The 23,477-nt window shown below is 46.1% G+C and overlaps 1 protein-coding gene across 2 annotated transcripts in view; it reads left to right on the top strand.

The window, feature by feature from the left end:
* Window positions 1-23,477, top strand: part of LOC149326864 (venom metalloproteinase BumaMPs1-like) — a 58,950-nt gene that overhangs the window by 16,990 nt on the left and 18,483 nt on the right. For both annotated transcript variants that reach the window (XM_089562942.1, XM_089562943.1), the window contains exons 2-7: window positions 3,585-3,757; window positions 5,496-5,588; window positions 6,307-6,445; window positions 14,453-14,613; window positions 23,099-23,170; window positions 23,273-23,409. In XM_089562942.1, coding sequence (XP_089419068.1) covers window positions 3,585-3,757; window positions 5,496-5,588; window positions 6,307-6,445; window positions 14,453-14,613; window positions 23,099-23,170; window positions 23,273-23,409 — 775 coding nt within the window. The remainder of the gene's footprint in view (window positions 1-3,584; window positions 3,758-5,495; window positions 5,589-6,306; window positions 6,446-14,452; window positions 14,614-23,098; window positions 23,171-23,272; window positions 23,410-23,477) is intronic.

Genomic DNA, 23,477 nt, shown 5'->3' with positions numbered 1-23,477 from the left:
ATGGGGCGCTATCGGATTCACCAACCACAGCCTACTGTCGTGGATGCGTTGTTTATAGAAACTTGCCCAGGACCTTTACTGATAAGTGCCCAGTCTTAGGCAAATATCAAAATCCCATCAGAAGATCGGGCCGATCCCAGCCCAAAGAATTTTGTCAGGGCAGATTTCTCGGGCTAGTCTTCACTCGAGCACAGTTTCGTCGCGTGTGCTGCATATTCGGGGAAGGCTTCCAAGCTAGCCGATTTTTACCAATGTACACTTAGGAACCAGTAGGTGAGACAATAGGGAGTTTTACTGTAGGAAGCCTGAAATCTTTCGACCCCCAAGAATGAGCATAACTTAAGGCACACCATGCGTTATGGGTTAATGTCAGCAGCAAGTGCCATTTTGACAAAATAGCGTGCACCCTAACACCCATTTACGTTCAGCCAATATGGCGGTGCCCGCCGAAGCGGGGCCTCTTGCTTTACCACCGATTCGTTGCTGTCGCACCATAACCTCGTAGGCTGACGGCAAATGAAAGACGCACGAAGCTTTGGCTTTGTCTAAGTATGCCTGCCCCATAAAATTTTATCCAGAAAACACAAAAGATTGGAAATTGCTCCTGTGTTTACGGAGCTGCTAACTTAGCAGCTGCTAGGCTATAGGCTAGGGTGGCACACGGCAGAATTTCACACAACACTGACAGCTGACAGTAAAATTGCTTTTTTATTTTGTTCGCGTAAGTAACTGACTAATCTTGTCTAAAACGTGTCATCTCTCAGCACACCGCCCAAGGATAAAAACTGCGCACCAAGAGCTGGTACCAACATTCGCCGTCCCTCAGTAGCTGTGTCTTTGAAAGGAAATTGTGCTTTTTGTAGAGATGCTGAGAAAACTCTGCTCGGTCAGTCGTCTCCGCTGGCTTTACGTAACTTTTATTGTCGTACTGTGTCGTACTGAAAGATTTCTCAAAAGATTGGTATGGAACAGAACTCAGTAATAAATAACGGTTTCGCGCAATATTTGTGGACCGAAAAGAGTGATTTTGAACTCGGATAATAATTTTATAGGGTCTCTCAGCGAGTATAAAATCAAGTGCCTTTGTAAAACTTTCATTATAAAATGCCTGGAATGTGAGATTTGCTGATAACTCACAGAGTGCTTCACAAATTCTGTTAGCAAAGAAGTACCGCAAGTGTGAACCAAGACCGAAGCCCTAAAAAACTTCTGTCGCGCTTTTATGATCTTTAATCCCGCGACAGCGGCGATGGGGCTTATGAGATTGCAGTTTTCCGCAGCGACACTAGGCGAGCTAGATTCTTCTGTGCTGGCCAGTATCGGTAGTAAATACCAACGGCGACGAGTCTTTCGGGACTATCACATAGCGGTGAGTCCTGCACGCATGGTTCTAAATGTCGTGGCCTTTGTTACTACTGCTGAGCAGATGCTTTGCCGCTGCTGAGCGTGTCTGCCATGCCCTATTGCTAAAAAAAGCAGAACGATGACTCCAATGGGAAGCCCATTATATCACACATTTTTAAGATAATATGCTTTTGAGGCGGAGCAGTTGTATAGCAGAGACAGCGTCGTACCAACGCTGGACAACTGCCCGGGGTCTTTAGATGCGTGGCTGACATTCTTGGACTTTTTCAACCGGCATTTGAATCCAAATGGGCCCCGTGGACCTTTTGACTTCAGCATTAGAAAGGTTAACTGTGAGTCACTCGTTCCCACATCAACAAATTTATGAATCTGCGAGTTTACCATATATCAATGTCTATCTCGAGGTACAATGTGCCTGTCAGCAAAGAAAAATAGATTTGTAATTATGTTAGGCTTTGAGTTTCATGGACTAGCTTTTACCGTAACTATTGCCTTAACGTCAACGTTCCTGAACTGCCAGCCATGACCGCTAACGGCACACTACTCGCAGCGCAGAAGCAAGTAACACAGAAATAACAAAACAAAATATCTGGGCTCCAATTACAGCTGCCCTTCCTTAAAGTTATTCGGTATACAAGGAGCTGAATTTTATTTGGGCGTATTTTTTGTTTCTTTATATAAGAACTGAAGCACAGCTTTGCAACGTCTGCACAACTGTGAACCAAATGTTTACTGCCACTGCTGTTCTGAGACAAGTAAAAAAGTTGCATGTGTATTTCAGAGGAGAAGGATTGACACGTGGTACAGCTTTGAAATCAGACACCTAAGGACGGGTTTTCATAGGAACCAAGATTGGTTCAGTGCCCTCAATCTTTTTTACCTTTTTCCGTTTCATAGCCCGAATGTACTCCAATGCTGCCAAGGATTCAATTCTTCGGTTACACAATAGTCCTACCACAATTTTATGTTTACAAGCCGGTGAGAAAATGCTGTAAAATCTTTTTCCGTTGCCAAAGCTATAACGCTGTGACACTACGGTCGCATCTTTTGTGTTCGGTTATTTCTATTGTATCATGTACTCCACACGCTCCTCCTGCAATAATTCTTTCGGGTAATGTGCCAATCCTGACGAAATTCAGAGGTAAGGAAACTTCATAGTAAGTAATAGAAAAGGGACCAACCCTTACTTTCACGGCATAGAACACCCTATCTCAGCAAAGTGCTCCGTAAATGCTTGAATTTCACATCACGTCAATCGCCTGTTCGCCTGCACCGTCTAAGTCGATGTCCAAAAATGTTTCAACAGGTCTGCGCTCAGCGGTGCTGTTGTAGCAATAGCAAAACGTCTTGTCGCTCACAACGACCAACCAATGTTTAAGATCACGCAGACCACACCGGTGATGCAGGCTGTCCCTGCGGTCGTTCGGGACATTTCATCTTCGTTAAGCGAGTGGTCCGTCTCGACATTGCCGCCACCATGCTCTCACGTCGGAGTCAACGATCTTCGCATATCCACGCAAATGAATAAAACGGCCTCCCGGAGACCATCCAGCATTCTATCCGTCCATTCAATATGACAAATAGGGAGGTTTTGGTTCTTTGACTTTAAACCTGCCATGGCACTTTGCGTTCCGGGCATCGTCTTATATGACGAATGGCGCGATAAAAACGAGCACGACTGGCCTAACCTTCGGTACTGGCTATAGTTCTTCGGCTTTTTACGATTCAGTGTAGACATCACGCCAGAAAACACACTTCATGACCCTTTTCCCGGCTGAGCCGCCTATAGAGCTTTAATGTTGCTTTTCTATACCAAGATGACGTACTAGCTAGGCCACACGCCAAGGGATGTAGCCCTCAAGCGATGTACCCAATTGCAACTGCCGCCTGCTGCCACTACCTCTACTCGTCAGAGACGACAGCGGTGCACAACGAACAGTGCAGCTTTGGCATGCATATTTTTTATTGTAACAGAGTTTCGCTGTAATAAACTCTTACAGGTACCGCGCTGACTTGCACATCTCCTGCACAAAAGTCATAAGTCTGAATTTACAATGCTTCTGGGTATTTAATAACCGCGAGCCCAACCATCAGGTCCCCCAAAACGAAGATTGGACACTATGCAGCGCTGCGTCTTAGCTGCCAATCGTCTTACACTGCAAAGCTCTCCTAACCCCTCAGTTTTGTGATTCATTACCGAGGCAAACTGCGCCTTGCAGGGTCGCCGAAGCCACGGATTGTCTACCCCAGGCTTCTCAATGAGCGAGCCTCTGACGGGAGGATTGTCATTCACGTCCACGATAATCTGACGCTCTCCCTCAGAAAAGCGTCGGTAGCAGCGCCCACAGTGCGAGTGCTGACGGAGGAAGACGGGCAGTCATTCACACTATTCGTAAGTGCAAAGTAAAGTAATTCCGTCTGTATCCGTAGGTTATCAATGAAACGCAGTAATATATTCTAGCTTTAGGTATTTTCAGCGTTTAATCAAGAACCGTAGATACAGATTGCTTCTAAGAGGTATGTACGGGCAGTTTCCACATAATCATTTCTGAGTAGAGCTGACGCACGTAATCAGCAATACTGGGTGTTTTTTAATGCTTACAGATTTTCATTTTAAGACTTCCGGAGACATATCGCTGCGGCTTTTGCAGGGGGGTTTAATGCAAGGCGGATATTAAGCACGTAGAGAATATTGATGATTAGACAAAAAATAACTAAATAGACGAATAAACTTTTCGCTGTTCATCTTTGAGGCCAAGCATACATTGCGAAACTCACCGTCGTCAACATCGTATCTGAAACCAGTCTAAATTTTCTTATTCACAAAACAGTTATAAATATCGAACGTCAGAAATCGCATTTCAATGTTACTTGAGTTGGCTTTTCCGCATTGCATATATATAAGAAAGAGCCGCTGCTCGTGGTATGGTCGCAGAAATCAATTAAACTTCTTCGACATCATCAACTGCAGGGTCGTCATCTGTATTTAATGAACACAAAAAACGTCATTTTATAAATAAGCATGGAGCGAAGGCCAACTGAAAGAGTTTCAGTGGGTATTTTGATGGTCGATGATTAGACCAGCCTTACCTAAGAGAAAATGTAAAACATGGGCTCAAGACTGATGTTGAGAGCATTCAATTTCTAGTGTAATGTTCGGCACTAAAATAAAAAAGTTAAATACATTATTTTACTTAAATAATCGCCTTATTATTGCGCTCTGTCACACACGTAAAGTTCGCCTTCCTGTATAATCCACGGACGCAGACCTGACCAGTGTATATCTCAGAGGTTTTAAAATAACAACCGGAAAGCGTTAAAACAACCTCCCCACATACCGAATAATAACCACTTGGATTTTCAAACGCGTGCATGTTGCTTTGTAGCACCGCCAAGTCCCTGCTGCGGTCACTTCCTCAAACTGCTTAATTCAGATGTATTTAGGGCGCCAAGACAGGTCTTAGGTAGAAAAACACCAGGTGAGGCGCCTCTTCCTGTGTTTTTCTACCTTCGTCCTTTCTTTGCGCCTTAAATAATTGATAATGAACGAAAACCAACTAGCCCTGAAAAATGTTCTATTAATGCTGATTTCATGCGGAGGGAAATCGCAATAACATGCAGTAGCACGTGGGACTAGGCGATTCGCATTTTGCGTGGCCTCCTTTGTTCCCCCAGCGCGGTTCATTGCTTCATAGTTCTCGGAACACAAAAAGTCACCTGTCTTGTGGGGCGTAACCTTACATATGAAGGTCGTAATGGCTCGGCGGTTTTCTTTGGACGCACCGAAAAGACTAGATGTCTGTATGCAGCACCGAGGAAAAAAACCTTATTTATTGACCTATATAAAATGGCAAGACTATTACTTGCCGGCAGCTACGAACCTTAGATTATTACCAGCGGGCTGTTAGTCGCAATGTTCACTATTAGAAGTTAGCCAGGAAGTTCAACAGTACTCACCTGTCACTGCTTCCTCGCGTCCTTCACTAACAGCATTGCAATGCAAAAAAAAAAAGATACCTGGACTTCAGAAAAAGCCTCTTTTCATGTACTGCTGCTGGGCTTTGTTTTAGTGCCTTGAATTACACGGTTGCAACTTAATCTTGTGTTGAAATCGCTCGGAACTTTTGCAGTACAGCGGTGAAGACATTGACAGAGATCTGTACGAAGACGAAGAAAAGTTGGGCTCACTTGCGGTAACGAGCAAAGAAAACGGCGTGCATATGGTACGTAGTACGGAACAATAGAATGTATGGTAACAATAGATTCTAAGCATCGTTCTGGGAAGGGCCCTATTGCTCTTTCTGCTTTTCGCCTTCATGCACTCGATTGCTATAAGCCTGGGAACACACTCCTTAAAACTGCAGACAACCGTTCGGTGCCTTCGCTATGGTAGGTACTAGTAGTCATCGTTGCACCGAAACTGCCAAACGCTTCAATAATGCCACTTCGACCACAGCGTTAAACCACTGCTAACTCATAGCTAGATTGATATTCTGGGATGGCTTCAGTAGAAGTTGTTTTCAATGTTTTCCAGGATTTTTACAGCTACGTGACGCAGATACCTACAGAAATAAGTGGGCACAAATAACCATGGCTCGCTTAATGAAGAAAACAGCTTGTGGAGAGTTAGCAAAATATGTTTTGAGAATTGACCAAACGTCACTTTTAATAAAACCGATCAGGTCTCAGTCGTTAAATGGTTTGCGTTCTTGCAGTGTTGAATTTGCTTATGTCCTGTGTTGAAAGGTACCGTAATTGGAATCGGCGGATGCACCATGATATCCGACGTGAACCGCAATTTCTTACACAAAACAGCAATGTGCCTGCCTCACTCAAACATTCCTGGCTGAAAATTATCAGTGAGTAAAATGAAAGAAATGCACAGTAGCAGCTGTGCTTTATTTTCTACGTAGTGTACGTTATACCTTTAATGATTTCCAGAAAGGGCTAGTCGGTCCTCAGCACAGACTTGAGCCGATCCCTACATATGGGCAAGCACAAAATGGCGTCATTCCTCACGCCTTGTACGAGATCGAGCAAGACGAGAGGCTGAATGAAGTTATGTTCAACAGAAATGAACGTAAGTAGAATTTTTATTCTTTTGGACAGTGTGAAAAAAAAATGAGAATACACTACATGCTGATTGGACATTCACTCGCAACGTATTTTAAGACGAAAGCCTTTAATGGCTCATACTGTCGTGACCAAGACATGCTAGAAAATGTGTCCGCATTTCAAATTGGTCGAAATGTTCGTGACGTCGCTGCGCGCGAATTTTGAAGGGTGTCCGCCGAAATATGTGAGACAGGTACTGCGCAATTTCCTTCCCTCAAACAATTTTCGACTGGTGTCCACCTAGACATGTGAGACAGTTACTGCGTAATTTCCTGCCCTCAAATACAATTTTAATTTTCTTCATTACGGCCCCTCTTTCTCTTTCTTCTTTCACTCCACTTCCTCCCTTCCTGTACGCTGCGGTTCAGGTGCCCACCGATATAACAGGGAATTACAGCGCCATTTCCTTTCCTCAAAAAGCAACGCATCGCGCCGAACGGGTGGTGGCGTTCCGTGGACCCTCTGGCAGCGCTACAACACGCTGTCGCGTTCCACTCCCAAAGGCAAAGATTAAGCGTCATTATTTGGCAGTTACATAATGCACCAACAGAATGTGAAGTGAGCAATCGCATAGCAGAATGCAGCACTCTGGTTTTCGCCTTTCACCACTTTAGCCGCTAAAGTTCCTCGTAACTTTTTTTTCCTACTGCTGAGCAGCGTTTCAACTTGAACTCGTCGGCTTTGGTGTCATCCCAGATGACATCAGTATGGGCCACAAGTCCTTAAGCCGTGTTGCTTCAATACGGCGATTACAGCGGCTTTCAGAAGGCCACATACTTTAAGTAGCCTTCATTCCTATATTTCCCTTAGAACTGATTTTTTCCTACATGTTTGGCAGCAGCGTAGAATTTCAATCCTGTGGAAATTGATTTTAAATTTTTTTATTTCTGATACCTCATCAGGATGGTTTCAAAAGGCAAAGCAAAGTTAATGAGAAAGCAATTATTTCTCTCATGTTGATACCCACACGTTGCTTGCTGACAGGAATTTTAAGGCACTTTAAGGATAGTTGAGGCCTTGTATTTTACGATCGCAGTTATTGCTTGTATATGCTAATTAGGGCATTTGCACTACACACCGGTATTTGTTTCAGTAATCTGTGGCCAGTCAGCGCTGGGTCAATGTACAAATCATCCTGGCCATGCAAGAGATTTAGATTTTGGCGTGCTAAGAGTACTTTAATAACAAGAGGCGCAAAGGGTTCGGCGAGATGGTGACAGAAGTTAGGCGAAGATTTCCGCGGCAGAAAGACAAGCTTGTGTGCATGTGTGATACCTCTCGTCCTCGTTATTTTTTTGCCGCGAACTTCTTGTCTTAACATTGATAAAGGACTTACAATGAAAAAACAATTAGTTGTATACAGAATAGGGAACATAAGCGATTGGGCTGCAATAAAGAACTTGCAATGCTCAGAACACCCTACAGAAGCGCTTTCAGGAGCATAAAAACTGACTTTTCGTCTGACGAGTTGAAGGGACAGCTAACATAAAAACTCTGGTGTACGAATCGTAGAAACGTCAAAATATACGATACTCCTTCGTCCAGACGGTGCGTGCTTCAAAAACGAGTGAAGCAGAGCACGCTGATGTATCCTTCCTACTTTTTATGCGAGCTGATGTTCGCAACAGAAATTCATTCTTGAACAGTCAGCAAACAAAATTGTAGTTTTTGTTTTCTGATATATGGCCGAATGGGTGATCATTCGTACTTCTGTGGCAGCTGCGCGGAATGAACGTTGGGGCACTCACGAAGTCAGAAACGTTAGTTGACTTCCGGAACATGTACGGATTCCTTCTTCACAACCAACCGAGAAAGCTGCACCTTGAGGAGATAAGACTACTGCACGTAATGTTTTTGCATAAGCTAGGTGAAGATTCTTTTTTCTTCTCTTCATAGTGTTCGAAGTCGTCTGTACTGTCAGACGTTGCAGGTTCAGTCACGCTGACAAATTTCTAGCGGTAACAGCAATTGCTACGTCATCCTGAGAGATTTCATGCAGTTCTTTTTTCGCATGTTCTGATACAGCGCTTGAGGCCGTCCGATTCTTGACGACATCGTTGCGCTGCTCCTTTAGCCGCCGTGGCAGATTTCCCTTGGAGTGCATATTGCAACCGCGCAAAACGACGAGGGACGAAGAGAGGAAAGCACAGGACAAGACGCGGAACTTCAACTAAGGTTTCCTAGAAGGAAAACCACATTTATACAGAATTTGTAATCACACCTGATAAACAGTACACACCATCACATTGTCTGGGAACGTGGCGCGCGTGCCCGAAAAATTTGATGGTGTCTGCTGTTTATCAGGTGTGATTACGAATCCTGTATAAATGTGGTTTTCCTTCTAGTAAACCTTAGTTGAAGTTCCGCGTCTTGTCCTATGCTTTCCTCTCTTCGTCCCTCGTCGTTTTTCGCGGTTGCAATATGCACTCCAATGTCAACCAGCAACTAGCCCGCCTTCACATGTTGCAGATTTCCAGTCCCGCCGATGTAAATGGAGTCACAGTCATGATGTAGTATCTTATACACTATAGCTAGGAACTTTAAGCGGGACAGAGCATCTTTGACATTCAGGAGATTCCCGCCCAATTTGCTAGTTGACATATATGCATAATGCACATTGTGCTTCTTGAAGGCTCGTGTCAGGGCCTCGCTTACGCCTGGGAAGTAAGGAACCTTCAGCCGTTTTCGTCAAGATGACAATATTGCATGTTGTGTGAGCTGCGGCTGCGAATGCTTGTCGATATGGCGTTTGGACACATTTTTAATAACCTTTTGTGGGTATGGGCTCTTTTAAAAGTCCTTACTTATCGGTTAGAGTTTCATGTCCTTTGTTATTGCTCCAGGTGCTCACTGGAACACGTGCCAGCGGCACGGTTCACAAGTGATGCCCACTGTGTGCATAGGTTGTCAGCTTTAAAGATTTTCATGATGCCGTATTCTATAACGCTTTTCGGTTATCTTCTGCATAGTTGCGTTCTTAATTTGTTACATCGAAATAAAGCAGTTCAAAGTAAATTTACGACTGCCGATATTTACTCTCTTCATATTCTCTTTTCCGTCATTCGGTCACCTGCGGTAACGAATACGCAGATGCGTTGTACGTCCTGAGTCCGGCGCACAGTTAATGCGATATATTTTAACGTCACGGTTCCTGGAAAGCGAACAATGGACTGAAAATAGCTGTGGAGAAAGAAAAAACAGACTATACCTGCTTTAGTCTCAGTCGACATCTCGCTTACGCCTCGAGGGAAAGGTAGAAGGAGCCACTGCAAGAAAGAACGGAGGAAAGGACGTGATGCTTGAGGGCTCCAGACTAATTCTCACAATTAGGGTTTGGAAAGCTCACAGATTTTGTGCACAGCGCGCCTATTCTTTTCGTTTCACCTACATTGATAGGCTGCCATCACGGCCGGAATTTTAACCCACGTGCAAGGAGATCTTAACGAAGCCCCTTGCGCCTCAATCTACCTTTGTCGTCTTCGCGTGCGGCGCAAGGCCATACTCCTTGTCAAAAATACACTGTACTTGTGGAATTTGCCTCGTGTCTAATGCTACTTGCGTCGTGGTCAACTGACCACGCGTCCGAACAGGACGTCGTCATGCGTGCTGAAACACCTTCTGAACATTTATGTTCTCCGTTGTGGGCTTCGATCGCGCATCGTTAATCGTACTCCCGTGCAATTTCGCCATCGACATTATGACTTGCAACAATACGCCGTCGAACTGGCAGATTTGTATTTTGCTCTGGAAGCTAGTCCAATCGAATCAGGAATACCATAAAAATCCTGTCTAAATATTAACGTCACCCAGCAGCGGACCATAAAAACTTTTGCTCGCAAAGGTCGAATTTATTTTTAACTCAAAACAGGCGTGAGGAGTACAGAAGAAACAGCGCTAATGAGAAACGTGATTAATGTCCTTTTAACAATGGAAGATAAACACGAATCCACAAAAGAAAGTAATCTTTCAAAGAATAAGTGTTAGTGCCAGAAGAAAGTTTATCGATATCCTTGTCGCCAAGCCACAGATTTACAAGCACATAGTTTGTGTTCCACGCATTTTTCTTGTAAATGGCTGCTCAGAGTGGAGTTTTACGGGACGCATTTTTGATCTGAGAGATTCATGCAACTGAACTGAAGTTGACTGCCGCTCTTACGCAACTAATTTACGATAACATCTCCGTTCCTGTCCGGAGTAACTGTGTTAAAACACCGCGCACGATATTCTTTTATAAACAAGGCGGCTGTACTCTATATCGCGAACTGAGTGTGTTTCTGCCTGAGTTCCAGTCACCTGGCTTACCCTTCGAAGCTAATACATTATAGGACATATTCAAAACTGTTATTGTGGACGGAGAGCTACATGCCATCACGGCTAATTTCTGCCAAACATCGTAATGGCAAACCGTAGATAAAAAAACATATTAATTTATAATAAATTAAAATCACCGTTTATTTTGTGGTTAGTGTCAGTCCCACGATCGTGACGTATACATGAAAATGAAAAAAAAAATTAGCAAAGCCGTAACGAAAGAGAGGCGTGAAGCTCAAAATGCATATTTGCTTAATCTTGGAAAGAATTAAGGATAGCCTGAAGGAAGTCTGGAAGTATCTAAAAAGTAACACAAAAATAGAGACGCCGCTCGTAATAATTTGGACGCCGTCAACGGCGCGGCTGATAATGAAACCAAAGCAGCAATTTTTAATATTTACTTTCAGTCTATATTTTTGCAACTGGTAGCTGCCATTGCAGGTTTCAAGAGCGACAATAGGCTTATTCAAATGACAGGTATATAATTGAAAGAGCAAGGGATCAGTTTGCTTTTACAGAATATAAAAGTCCACTGAGCCTCTGGTCCAGATGATATCTGAAACTTCATCCCTAAAAAATTCTCGACTTCTATTGTCTCTTTCTTGTCTACAATACTTACAATGTCCTTTAACAAGGCGCGTTTCCTTCTGATTGGAAGTGCACAAATGATATACCCATCTACAAGAGTGGCATAAACAACCTCTAACTACCGACCTATTTCTATTACTAGAGTGCGTTGTAAAATTTACCAACCTGATGAGCAATTTTAAAAGCAACAACGTTTTCTCCCCAAAGTAGCATTGGAAGCGCCGGTTTTTCATGTGGCACACAGCTAATAGATTTTACGCATGAAATTGCTTCTTCAGTTAATTCTAATAAGCAAGCAGTGCTAAAACGGGGGCTAGTTGGTTTTGCATGATTGCTAAGTGCGATACTTTACAACACAATCCTGAGAAGTGTAAGGTCTCATAAGCAAGCAGACAGTATATTTTAAGATGTCCGCAGGGCGTTTGATTCTTCCTCACATACATTGCTGTTACAAAAGATCTCCATTCTTAACCGACCTGCCAAACGTATGATCTAGATTGAAGCTTATCCAGTTGAGAGAAGACAGCGAGTGGTTGTCGATGGCGCATCGTGGTCTTAGGTGAATGACTTATTTGGCGTCCCGCAGGGTTCTGTTTTGGCCCCGCTTCTTTTACGGTTGTGTATTAATGAGCTTGCCGAAAGTGATCCCAGCCGCGTCAAACTATACGCTGATGATTGCTGCATCTATAAGAATGTTGGCTGTTAAAATGACCACAACTGAATAAGTAAAAACAATCGCAGCGACGATGGACAAGACAGAAGAAAGAAGAAAGACAAGCGCTGACTAAAACTGAGGTTTATTAGAAAAAACGCATGTATTAATACCCTAAAACAAAAAACCAGGACGCTTGCTACTCCGCTCACCGCCGCGGTGGCTCAGTGGTTAAGGCGCTCGGCTGCTGGCCCGAAAGACGCGGGTTCGATCCCGGCCGTGGCGGTTGAATTTCCATGGAGGCGAAATTCTAGAGGTTGGTGTACTGTGCGATGTCAGTGTACGTTAAAAGCACACCAGGTGGTTGAAATTTCCGTAGCCCTTCACTACGACATCCCTCCTAGCCTGAATCGCTTTGGGACATTAAACCCCCATTCAATCAATTAAAGCATGCTATTCCGCAAACACCTCTAACCATAGGAATCAAGATACTTAATCTGACAGTCATGGAGAAGCCCCGAGGCAGTGCTTACACACGTGTCACCATTCACGTGGATGTGACATTCCTCACACAGCGCCCTTGTTAATTTATCCCTATGCCTGCAAACAACTTTTGTCTCATAGAAAAGTGGAGTGCCCATTTCTTTATCGGGCGAGCCTGAGTTATTATTCATGGGGCAATCTCTGTTATGTAACGCAAGGTTGGACGATGGGGTACCTATTAAAGAGGTATTGCTGACGTAGACATGTGATCACAAAATTTCCGGTTTGCCCGATGTATTTCTTGCCACACAAAAACTCAGTGTCATAGACTAACTACCCTTTAAGCACATGGCACGAACTTATTTTGGCGTTTTCTCTTGCAGGCTCTACTACCGGTTGTTTTTTTGACTTTTGTCTTTGCTTTCCTATCTACTACGGCACATATTTTTCCAAGTTTTTTTCTTCGGGGCTGGGAACAGCACTTAAATGCCATATCTGGCGCCTACACACTTTAATCTATGTGACAAAAGATGTACACCCTTTGTCAAAAGTTTGGAGCCCACGGGGTTTCTTTTGAGCCACACTGTGTCATTCTTAATGGATCTCTAGCGCTCCAAATTTCCTGGGCATGAGAAGATTTCTGGTACTGCCTCCTGCAATAGGTGGGACTTCCAGGAATGCTCCTGGAGTCCCAGTATAACGCTTTGAAGTGAACCCCCTGGGCTCTAAACTTTTGACAAAAGATGTACATATGGTATAACCGCATGCCTCTTTATACCGGTCGGAACAGATGCATGGCAATTCTTAAAAGACTTTAGTTTCCTCAGAATTTTGTCCCTTGCAAGCTATATTTTTCTCTTCCGGGAAGGCTGCCGATTGTAATCGCCTAACCTGCTGAAAAAACTATTTTCCATTCCATGCACACAAGATTTTGAAAGTGCTGATCCTAAACATGCAACGGCTAATCCACGTATAACTAACTTATAATGGGCTGAGTGATAACTTAGCAATGGCTTCACTGAGCGCTGCTGGAACGACCAGCAGACGTGATCACGGCTCAGGATCAAACTTAAGTCCAAAAACTGGAGCTCGTTGTTTTCCGGGGGTTCGAACGTAAAGTTTAAACATTGCCCGCAACTTTCAAAGACCGTAAGAATTTCTTCTCCAGGGCGCTTGAGCCTACGCATTTTGATGGTAAAGTGGGCTTGACCCATGTATGTTACAGATTTTGGCCCTTTCATCCTGATTATGGAACCAAACAATGAAACGGCGTTATTTTGGCCTTTGTAGCTGTTTTTTATTTCACGATGCAATCTTCGAATCAACAGCAAATTGTGCATCCTTATCGAGCATTCCCATTATTAAGGCTGATTATAGACTATTTACAAATTTTCCCCGGGAAAAGAAGAAAACCATTTTGTTTAGTCTAATCTCTCGCAGTTATTGCTGATGTCTACAGTGCTACTAAATATTCAAACCCAAAATGTTGTAACCACAACTGAATTTAGTGTGCACAATTGTTGTAAACTTTCGCAGCCTACGTATTTGTCATATTCCTTGTGCTGATAGCGAACTTTCTAGTTAAAGGGCGCAAAGTTACCAGAACATTCTGGAACAACGTAGAGCGGACTCCGCGTGGATGCGATCAATTGAATGATGCGTAATAGTGTTTTTTAAAGATGTTTAATTTATTCATTTATTGGAGGAAAAATATTACAGTTCAGACTTCAGATAAATTGTTTTGTATTTATATTAAACGCATTTTTGTAACACCTGAAAGCTTTTGATGTATAGAAATGAGGTTTTGACTATAACTAGATGCCTGGGTCTCCAAATTAAATTATTCGCCTTTTACAGCGGCATTTAGGCCAACTTCTTCGCTTTATTAGGGGTGGAAAGATCATACAGTGCGTTTTCTTTTACTTTCTCACAAAATAGCCGTTATCAATGAGAGAGCGTATCAAGGATGGCAAGCAACACCCCAGAGGGTCCCTGAAGACGTAACTGTTGAAATATTTTTCGTCGTGGATGCCCCTCACCACAGCCGTTTTTCTACCCACGAAGGGCTGCTTGGCTACCTGTGCGTCATGATCAACTCCGTAAGCTTCCGCCAGCCTGCGGCATTCTTCATTCTCTTTTTGCTGGAAGATCAAACAGTTATAAATGTGCGCTTTACGATCAGGTTTATTGTTTTGGGGGATGGTGCATTATATTCGGTTCAAAGGATAGCAGTAGTGCGGCAATATACACTATGTAGAAATAGAGGTTAGCCCCTTCCATTCTCGCACACCCATACAACACTCCTCCCTCTTGCTGAAGACAAGGTTTTTAGTTACTGGCGCCATTTCATGTATGCTTCAGCGTATTCTGTGTGTGTACCGTGTCTTGTGTCGTAAAGGCTTTCTTTCGTTCGCACATTCGACCGCTCAGTACACAGACCGCGCCTCGCTAGTCCATTTTGTCTTTACTGCCAAGGCAGGAACTTAGAAGCTGGGAAAAGACACAAACACATACAACCCACAGATATTAACGGGGAAGCGCAAACGGGCGTTTCCAAGAAATGGCAGAAGGTTCCCGGGTTCGCACTCCCCGTGCGTTTCGAACAAAAGCGACTCCCGCCCCTCCGGTCGTAAAACGCTGGAGAGGACTGAAAAAAATACTTCGTGCATGAAAAGGAAGCCCGCTATCTGGGGATGTAACTGACAAAAAGGAATAGATATATGAAAAGATGCGCTCGCTAACGTGTTGAGGTGGTCGAGCCAATCGCGTCTCTCAATCATTCAGTGTGCGGAGAAAATGCATACGACGCTATTTTGTCCTTGGATGCGCACACAGTGACTGGAGTCGAACCACGATCCGGCACAAATTGCCAGGAGATTATGCCTTCAGTCGCGTCTGGCTCCAGCACATCGACGTACCAGGCACAACGGATAATAATGTGGTGGCTTGCGGAAGGCAATGCACTCCGGATGACTACGTCCACGACCCAACGCTACTTCAGGCGAGGGACAGTCTCCTTCAGTGAGGCAGGGACGAGAATAGACGAATGACAAAAAAAAAAGCGCGACGACACACTATAGGATACCCAAGGAGTAAAATATGGAGGGTGTTAGGTCAACCCCCCCCCCCTCCTCCCCTCGCTGAAATATCCCGGGTAGCAAAAAGAAATAAAAAGTATTGTTTTCAAGGCAGGGACATGACGTACACATGAGACGCACTCCACCAGACACCGCGCCTTCCGCTAACATCGGCGGAGGAAGCGCGAAATTTCTCTTGCGGAGCCTACTCGACGAGGCGCGAGAGAGAAAAATCTTGCGGAGGGCACATAAGAAGAGGAGCATGGCGAAGTAGCTTGATTGCGATAGGTGTAACTACCCTAGTAATGAGTATCTTCAAAATATATTCGCGGCCATGCCATCCGGGGACGATGCCTCGCTACCAGAGAAGTGGAAAGTATTTTCGACAAGAAGGTGGGCAGTGGCCCTTTAAGAGCTGCGCTCTAAAATAATACACCAAACACACTAGGAAAAGACGGCAATAATATAGAGAAGTGTTAAATAAAGCAGAATAAATGACATCCTAGCCCCACTAAACATGGTTCGTACTTTACACATTGGCTGGTTCCGTTTCCTTTACCGACGCATCACAAAATGCAGGTATTTTTAGCCTGCTCACACAGCATCAGGGGTCTGGCTGCCCCAGTGGTACTTGGTCTGCAGCCACACGTAACATATCTCTGTCACGTAATTGGTGTATCTGTAGAGAAGGCATGGCTCAAGTATTAGAGCAGTATTACAAACTGTGTTTTAATCGGGAACAATAGTATCGATCTCCCCCGCACTAAGCGAACTTCTTCTAGCCAACTGAGATTAGCAGCAAACCTGGCCTGTTTGTCCAATTTCGTTAGCACTGGAATTTGTTTTCCTCGCGGAAAATTCAAGTTTCACTATTCTACGCGAATCGCGGCTATGAGTATAGTTCTGCTTTGTTACCGCTTTCGACAGCTAGCTGCTAATTGTAAAAGCTTGCTCACTTGCGCGAGTATTGATCAGAAATTAAAGTTTCTTCACATCAGCTTCAGCGCCGCGGTTCTATCTCTGTTGTTTAAGTGCAGCGACATGCGCTCGCATTCTTCGCGTCCTTCAGTTAAAATCTATCCCTCCTTATTACGCGAAATATGCTTATTCATTAAAATCAGTTTTCGTCAGTTAAAATTTAGAAAAAAAATCAGGCTTTAATCGAAGCTTGAAACAACTGCTTTTGAATCGCAGGGCACGGCCCATAGTTTATATGCCGCCTACTTGAAGCTGACTCTCACACAAAGAGCGCTGAGCCCTGGAGATGCTGATGACGTGAAGCGTGAAATTTGAAAGTCGATGTTTCGCTTCTTCAAGAGCGTCACGATGACGAACAGAGCTGGAGGCAAAGCAGGCGCTATGAAGCTTGACTTCTGTTGGGCCATTTGTGCCAGGTGCTAGCATATAATGTTGAATATTTGTGTTTGACTGAAATGGCGCGCAGTTCGTATGCGACTTAATCTGAAGATGCAAGGTTCTAAGCTATACACTTCAGACACCGCAACGAGCTATGAAAACAAGGACTATAAGTGGAACTATAAATGGGACAGAAAGACAGCAGAATGGGCATGTGTAGTGTGCCAACTGTGACGGGTTCCGCTACCGCCATGTGCCGACATTACGCTGCGCTTGACGGCAACGAAGTTGCCCCGCTCTCTTGGTGCTGGCTACGCCTTTCTACCCTGCGAGATCCTACACGGCGGTTCAGCCTCTTGAGGATGCCTAATAAACGCACCCATACAATTGGAGGAGGTGCTGAGTACATCCCCTACCAATCTGGAACTCCGGAGCCGTACGCTGCCGCCTGTGTCAACCATGCCAGATGAGACTGCCCCAACAACGGCGGCGAGTTCAAACACCGTCCTTTGTTCTGGCGTCATCCGGCAGCGTGAGCCTTTCCTCTTTAGTGGCACTGCCGACCAAGATGTTGACGACTGGCTGTCATTGTATGAGCGAGTAAGCAGCTACAACAATAAGGATGACACTATCAAGCTCAGTAACGTCTTTTATCTTACGGACATGGCGAACCTCCGGTTTCGCAACCATGAGGCGCACCTACCCACTTGGCCCGTATTTAAAAAAAGTTTTGCGGAAGTGTTCGGCCGTCCTGCATTGCACAAGCTTCGGGCCGAACAGCACTTATGGGATCACGCTGTACACACCCACGAGACCTTCACAAGTTACACTGAGGACATCGCTGACCTCTGCAAACGTGTAAAGGCCGCCATGCCAGAAAAGCACAAGATCCATCACATTCACAAAGGCCTCGCTGAAGACGCATTTCAGATGCTGCTCGCGAAAAATCTCATCACCGGCATTGAGGTTATTAAGCTTTGCCAGAGCTACGACGAACTCCGCAAGCAGCGCGCTTCTACACGGCGCGCCTGTGCCTGCGACGAGGCCCTCTCCACACTGGCCCTAGGCGGTACTACTTCTCAGGACTCCCCTCTTCTCAACCAAATCAAAGCCTTCGTTCGCGAAGAGGTCGCTCGCCAGCTGTCCCTCATTTCACTCTTCCAAGACCCCCCCGGCCAAATTCCTGACTCGACCCCGTCTAAAGCACCGTTCTCAACAGTTCGCCTATATCCTACGAACCCTTGGCGTACTGCGGTCAACCGACCCATCTGCTACGCCTGTGGTCTGCCTGGCCATGTCGCGCGGCTTTCCCGCCAGCGCCTTCCGCCTTCTCGACCTGATCTGCGCTCCTACCCGTACGATGCCGAACTATCCTCGCCGAGAAGGCCGCCCGGTTCCCCCTTCGTTTCCCCTGATCGCCAAATTTACACCACTCTCCGGTTGCCTGCCCCTCGACGCCGTTCCCCTTCTCCGATGCGACGACGTTCTAGCTCCGCACTTGAGGGAAACTAACAGTCGCAGTTCCGGGGGCAAGAGCTGCGCTTGTTTGGAACTCCTCAAGTCCTCCGTGTCGTCCCGCTAATGTAATCGTAGTGTTCGTGTAATGCGCATAGGTTCTCGTCCTCGTCGACACGGGCGCTGCAGTATCCGTGATAAGTAAAGCTGTATGCCGCCGACTCCGCAGAGTGACTACCCCAATTTGTGACTTCGCTTCGCACCGCCTCATCACACCGCATTCGCCCCTCAGCCGCATGTACGGCCCATATCCTCACTCAAGATGTCTTGTACACCATCGAGTTTATTGTGCCGTCTCACTGCTCACAAGACATCATCATGGGGTGCGACTTCCTTTCTACTCATCGTGCCATTATTGACTGCGCCCGAGCAGAAATTGCTTTTTCTCCGCTGTGTGATGCTCCCTTTTGCGACTTACCCACCCAGTGTGTCAAACATGTCGTTGAGACTGATACCGACATTCCTCGGTTTTCTGCTGCCCTCGTACCCCTCTCCTGTGCAAGCGTCACTCATTGAACTGTTTTTTTCACGCCTTCCGAAACCGGTTCCCGCCATCCCTGCCTCAAGTTTCCCTTTGCTGTTCTCACGATCAACCATGCACAAAGTGCAATTTACGTCTCGAACTCCTCCTTGTGCCCGTCAGCAGTGCTCCGAGGTGAATGCCTCGGGCGTATTGAAGAACTTGATTCCTGCCTTCCCTACCTTATTCTTGATACCACCGCTCCCTTTGATGTCGATATGCTCAGCTCTTGTGATGTTGAGAACGATCCGCCACCCTCCGACGCCTTCCGCCATGCCATTGACACTGACCTATCACCCGCGCTAGGTGATCAACTCGTCGCCCTCCTCCAGCGCTTTAGTTCTACTTTCGATTTTCCTCAGGCTGCATTGCGCCGCACGTCTGTCGTTGCGCACACCATCGACATCGGTACACACGCCCCTCTTTGCCAGCGCCCCTATCGCGTCTCCGCTTCTGAGTGCGGCATCATTTCTGATCACGTGGGCGACATGCTCCATCGGGGTGTCATACAGCCCTCCCATAGTCCCTGGGCGTCTACGGTTTTGTTGGTAAAAAAGAAAGATGGTTCCATCACGTTCTGTGTTGATTACCGCCGACTCAACAACATCACGCTCTAGGACGCCTGTCCTCTACCACGCATCGATGACGCCCTGGACTGCTTGCAGGAAATTGAGTATTTGTCCTAGCTGGATTTCAGGTCAGGCTACTGGCAGGTGTCCATGGCTGACGCTGATCGCTCACAAACTGCGTTCATAACGCCTGACGGCTTATATGAGTTCAACGTTATGCCATTTGGCCTTTGCGACGCCCCGGCAGCTTTCGAACACCTGATGGACATTATCCTTAGTGGACTCAAGTGGGAGAGTTGTCTTTGATATCTCGATGACATCGTCTTCTTTTCTGCGGACTTTTCTTCTCATCTCCTCCGCTGGAAGCGCGTTCTGACTTGTCTTACTGACGTTGGGCTTCAGGTGAATTTGAAAAAGTGCCGCTTTGCTGCCCGACAACTCACCATTTAAGGACATGTAGTCTCTAAAGACTATTCTTCCGGACCCCTCCAAAATTCGTGCAGTTGCCGAATTTCTGAAGCCAACCTCACTGCAGCTCCGTAGCTTCATTGGCTTGTGCTCGTACTTGAATTTTGTCTCATCTTGAATTTTGTCTCGATCATCGCTCCTCTGACCCAGCTACTCGCAGGCGGCTCCAACCTCTCCGCTTGGACGCCTGCTTGCGATGGCGCCTTCAACACCTTGCGCCGCCTTTTGGTTCCGCCTCCTATCCTGCGCCACTTTGACCCGACTGACCCTCCTGAGATCCAAACTCACACCAGCGGTATTGGACTGGGTGCCGTTCTCACTCAACGCAAACCTTGCTTCCGTGAGTATGTGGTCGCCTACGCCAGTCGGACCTTGAGCAAAGTGGAGGCCAACTATTCTGTTAAGAACGAGAATGTTTGGCCATAATCTGGGTCAGTCGAAAATTTCGTCCCTATGTCTACGGTCGCCCGTTCTGTATAGTAACCGAAAACCATGCCCTGTGCTGGCTGGCTGGCCTCTCTCAAAGACCCGTCAGGCTGCCTAGATCGCTGGGCTCTGCGATTGCACGAGTATGACATTCATGCCATTTACTGCTCTGGCCTCAAGCATAACGACGCGGACGCTCTTTCCCGCTCGCCGCTACCTAGTGCTTCATCGTCTGCACCTGTGTCTGCTTACGACTTGTCCTCGCTTGTCACTGCTGATATGTCCACCGAGCGGCGGAAATACCATTGGATCGCCACTCTTATTAACCTCCTTTCTAGTCCTGCGACTGATAATTCGTCCGGTTCCCTCTTACGTCAAGCCCGTCACTTTTCTATTCGGGACGGTCTTCTCTATCGTCGAAATTACCTTTTCGACGGACGCAAATGACTCCTAGTCATCCCCCGCCATCTGCGCACCGACATTTGCGCCGGTTTTCATGCGGGCCCCCAGTGTGCACATGGCAGCGCCTTGAAAATCTACACGCGTCTGCCTCTCTGATTTTACTGGCCTGGCATGTGCCGCTATGTGCGCCACTTTGTGCAGTCTTGCCCATCCTGTCAACAGCGTAAAATCCGCCTCACACCTCGCCAGCTCCATCGCAGCCTTTACCCTGCCCCGCCCGCCCGTATGACCACATTGGCATAGACCTCTACAGCCCCCTCCCCCTCACTCCCGCTGGTCACCGCTGGATTATCGTGGCCGTGGATCATCTCACACGTTATGAGAAAACGTCTCTATTACCAAAGAACCTGATTCTTCGCCATGGTGCTCCTCAAGAACTGCTCAGCGACCGTGGATACGTATTCCTGTCTGACGCTCTTGAGGCGCTCCTCAAGGACTGTCGCATTATCCATCGAACCGCTTCGTCTTACCACCCTCAGACCAACGGCGTGACCTAGCGTTTCAACCGAACCCTCAGTGACATGCTGGCCATGTACATACGTCGACGCCAACCACTCCAACTGGGATCAGGTTTTTCCCTTCGTCATCTGCGCATATAACATTGCGATGCAAACCACCACTCGATTCTCTCCCTTCTTTCTTCTCAACGGCCGCGAGCCGCCCTGCACGATGGATACTCTTCTTCGCTATCGCCCCTACATTTCCGAGTCCACGACACTCTCCGGCGATGCCAGGTACGTCGAAGAATGCCGTCAGCTTGCTCGCTCGTTTACCACGCAGACCCAGGGGCAGCAAAAACATGGCCGCGACACTTCCGAGGCCTCTACCTCCTATCCTGCCAACTCCCTCGTGTGGCTCTGGGTGCCTCCCACAACTTCTCACCTTTCGCGGAAAGTGCTGGATCGGTATCATGGTCCTTACCGGTTTCTCGAGCAAACCTCTCCGGTCAATTATATTGTTGTGCCCGTTGCACCCTCTGAGGACTTGCGTCGCCGTGGCCACGAAACTGTCCACGTCAACCGACTTAAGCCGTACTACGACCCCTCTGTTGGTCCTTTCCTTTAAGACGCCAGGATGGCTCTTTTTCACCCGGGGTAGTGTGCCAATTGTGACGGGTTCCGCTACAGGGATGCGCCCACACTATACTGCGCCTGACGACGACAAAGTTGCCGCGCTCTCTTGGTGCTGGCTACTCCTGTCTACGCTGCCATATCCTACACGGCGGTTCGGTCTCTTGAGGACGCCTAATAAACGCACTGCTACACATGAAACAAATGCGGGTTCATGACAACCTAGTTGAAGTCAAGAGGAAGAAGTGGGCTTGGGCAGGGCATGTAATGCGAAGGCAAGATAACCGCTGGTCCTTAAGGGTAACGGAGTATATTCTAAAGAAGGCAAGCATAGCTCGAGGCGGCAGAAAGGTGGGAGGATGAGGTTACGAAGTTTGCAAGGATACAGTTCCCGCAGGTGGCACAGGTCAGGGTTAATTGGAGAGGTAGGGGAGAGCACTTCCCTGCAGTGAGCGTAGTGAGGATTATGATAATAACTATGACACTTAGCCTAACCATCAAACTTGTTCAAGTGTACGCGAGACCGTTCATGAGGTCAGGTGTATTCACCAGTAGCCTCATGGCTCGATAAATACCTTTTCAAATTCTGCTCAACTACTTGAAGCTACCACCCCTTACTGGCGTTTGGAACGCTGTGCGCATATGATCATGAGCTCAATGATCTCGTTGTCTTCTTCCTTGATCACTCAATTCTTCCATGTACCCGATTATTGGGAAAAAATTTAAAACCGCCCCATAAGGTACGAAAACATTCCTTCCTTCAACTTGCTCGCTTCAACATGCTCACCAGTGACCACCACTACAGACTTGAACACAAAGGCGTTCCTTTGCCATTTAAATAGCACTAACACCGCTCGTTTGTATTTCTTGGAAGTTATAAATTTATAAGTTATGTTCAGTTACTGCTGATTTCTGTTTTATTTTTTCTGTAACTTTTCACCTAAGTCGCATGAAATTAAGTAAAAATCAGGTTTTTGTCATTTGAGTCATTTTAAAGTGGTTCTGCATTTCATATGGCTCCCGTAATTTTAGTACTTCAAGAAGAGATGGAGTGTATAAAGCTATTGACGTTTGTCGCGTTTAATCAACCATTCCTACAAACCGATGTCTCCTGTCTCCAGGTAAATTTGAGATTCAGCGCAATGACAGCTCCAAGGATAAAGTTTTTGGTCACAGGGGCGGACATAAGCAAGGTATTTATTGGCGCCACGTATTTCACTGAAGCCAGTTTTGGCGTCCTGCTTGGGCTATGCATAATAAATCCCTATGTTTCTTGTTTTTTTTTGGTTCTGCAGAATGAATCATATGCTGATCTATACCCGTATAACAACGAATACATATATGACCTGAAGACGCTGAGAAATTTAATGGGGTATGCGTACGAAAATAACAAAAAATTTGGCGATCCGGATGTTGTGTACCTAATGACAGGGTATGTTATATTTCGTCCATAATTTAGAGCATAATTTGAAGAGGTATTGCAATGTGTGTAACTACGCT

The sequence above is a fragment of the Amblyomma mixtum genome, chromosome 10 (assembly GCF_055824585.1).
Source record: "Amblyomma mixtum isolate Tamu chromosome 10, ASM5582458v1, whole genome shotgun sequence".
NCBI lineage: Eukaryota > Metazoa > Arthropoda > Arachnida > Ixodida > Ixodidae > Amblyomma > Amblyomma mixtum.
Note: the sequence above shows the minus strand (reverse complement) of the source record. Positions and strands in the feature narration are given on the sequence as shown.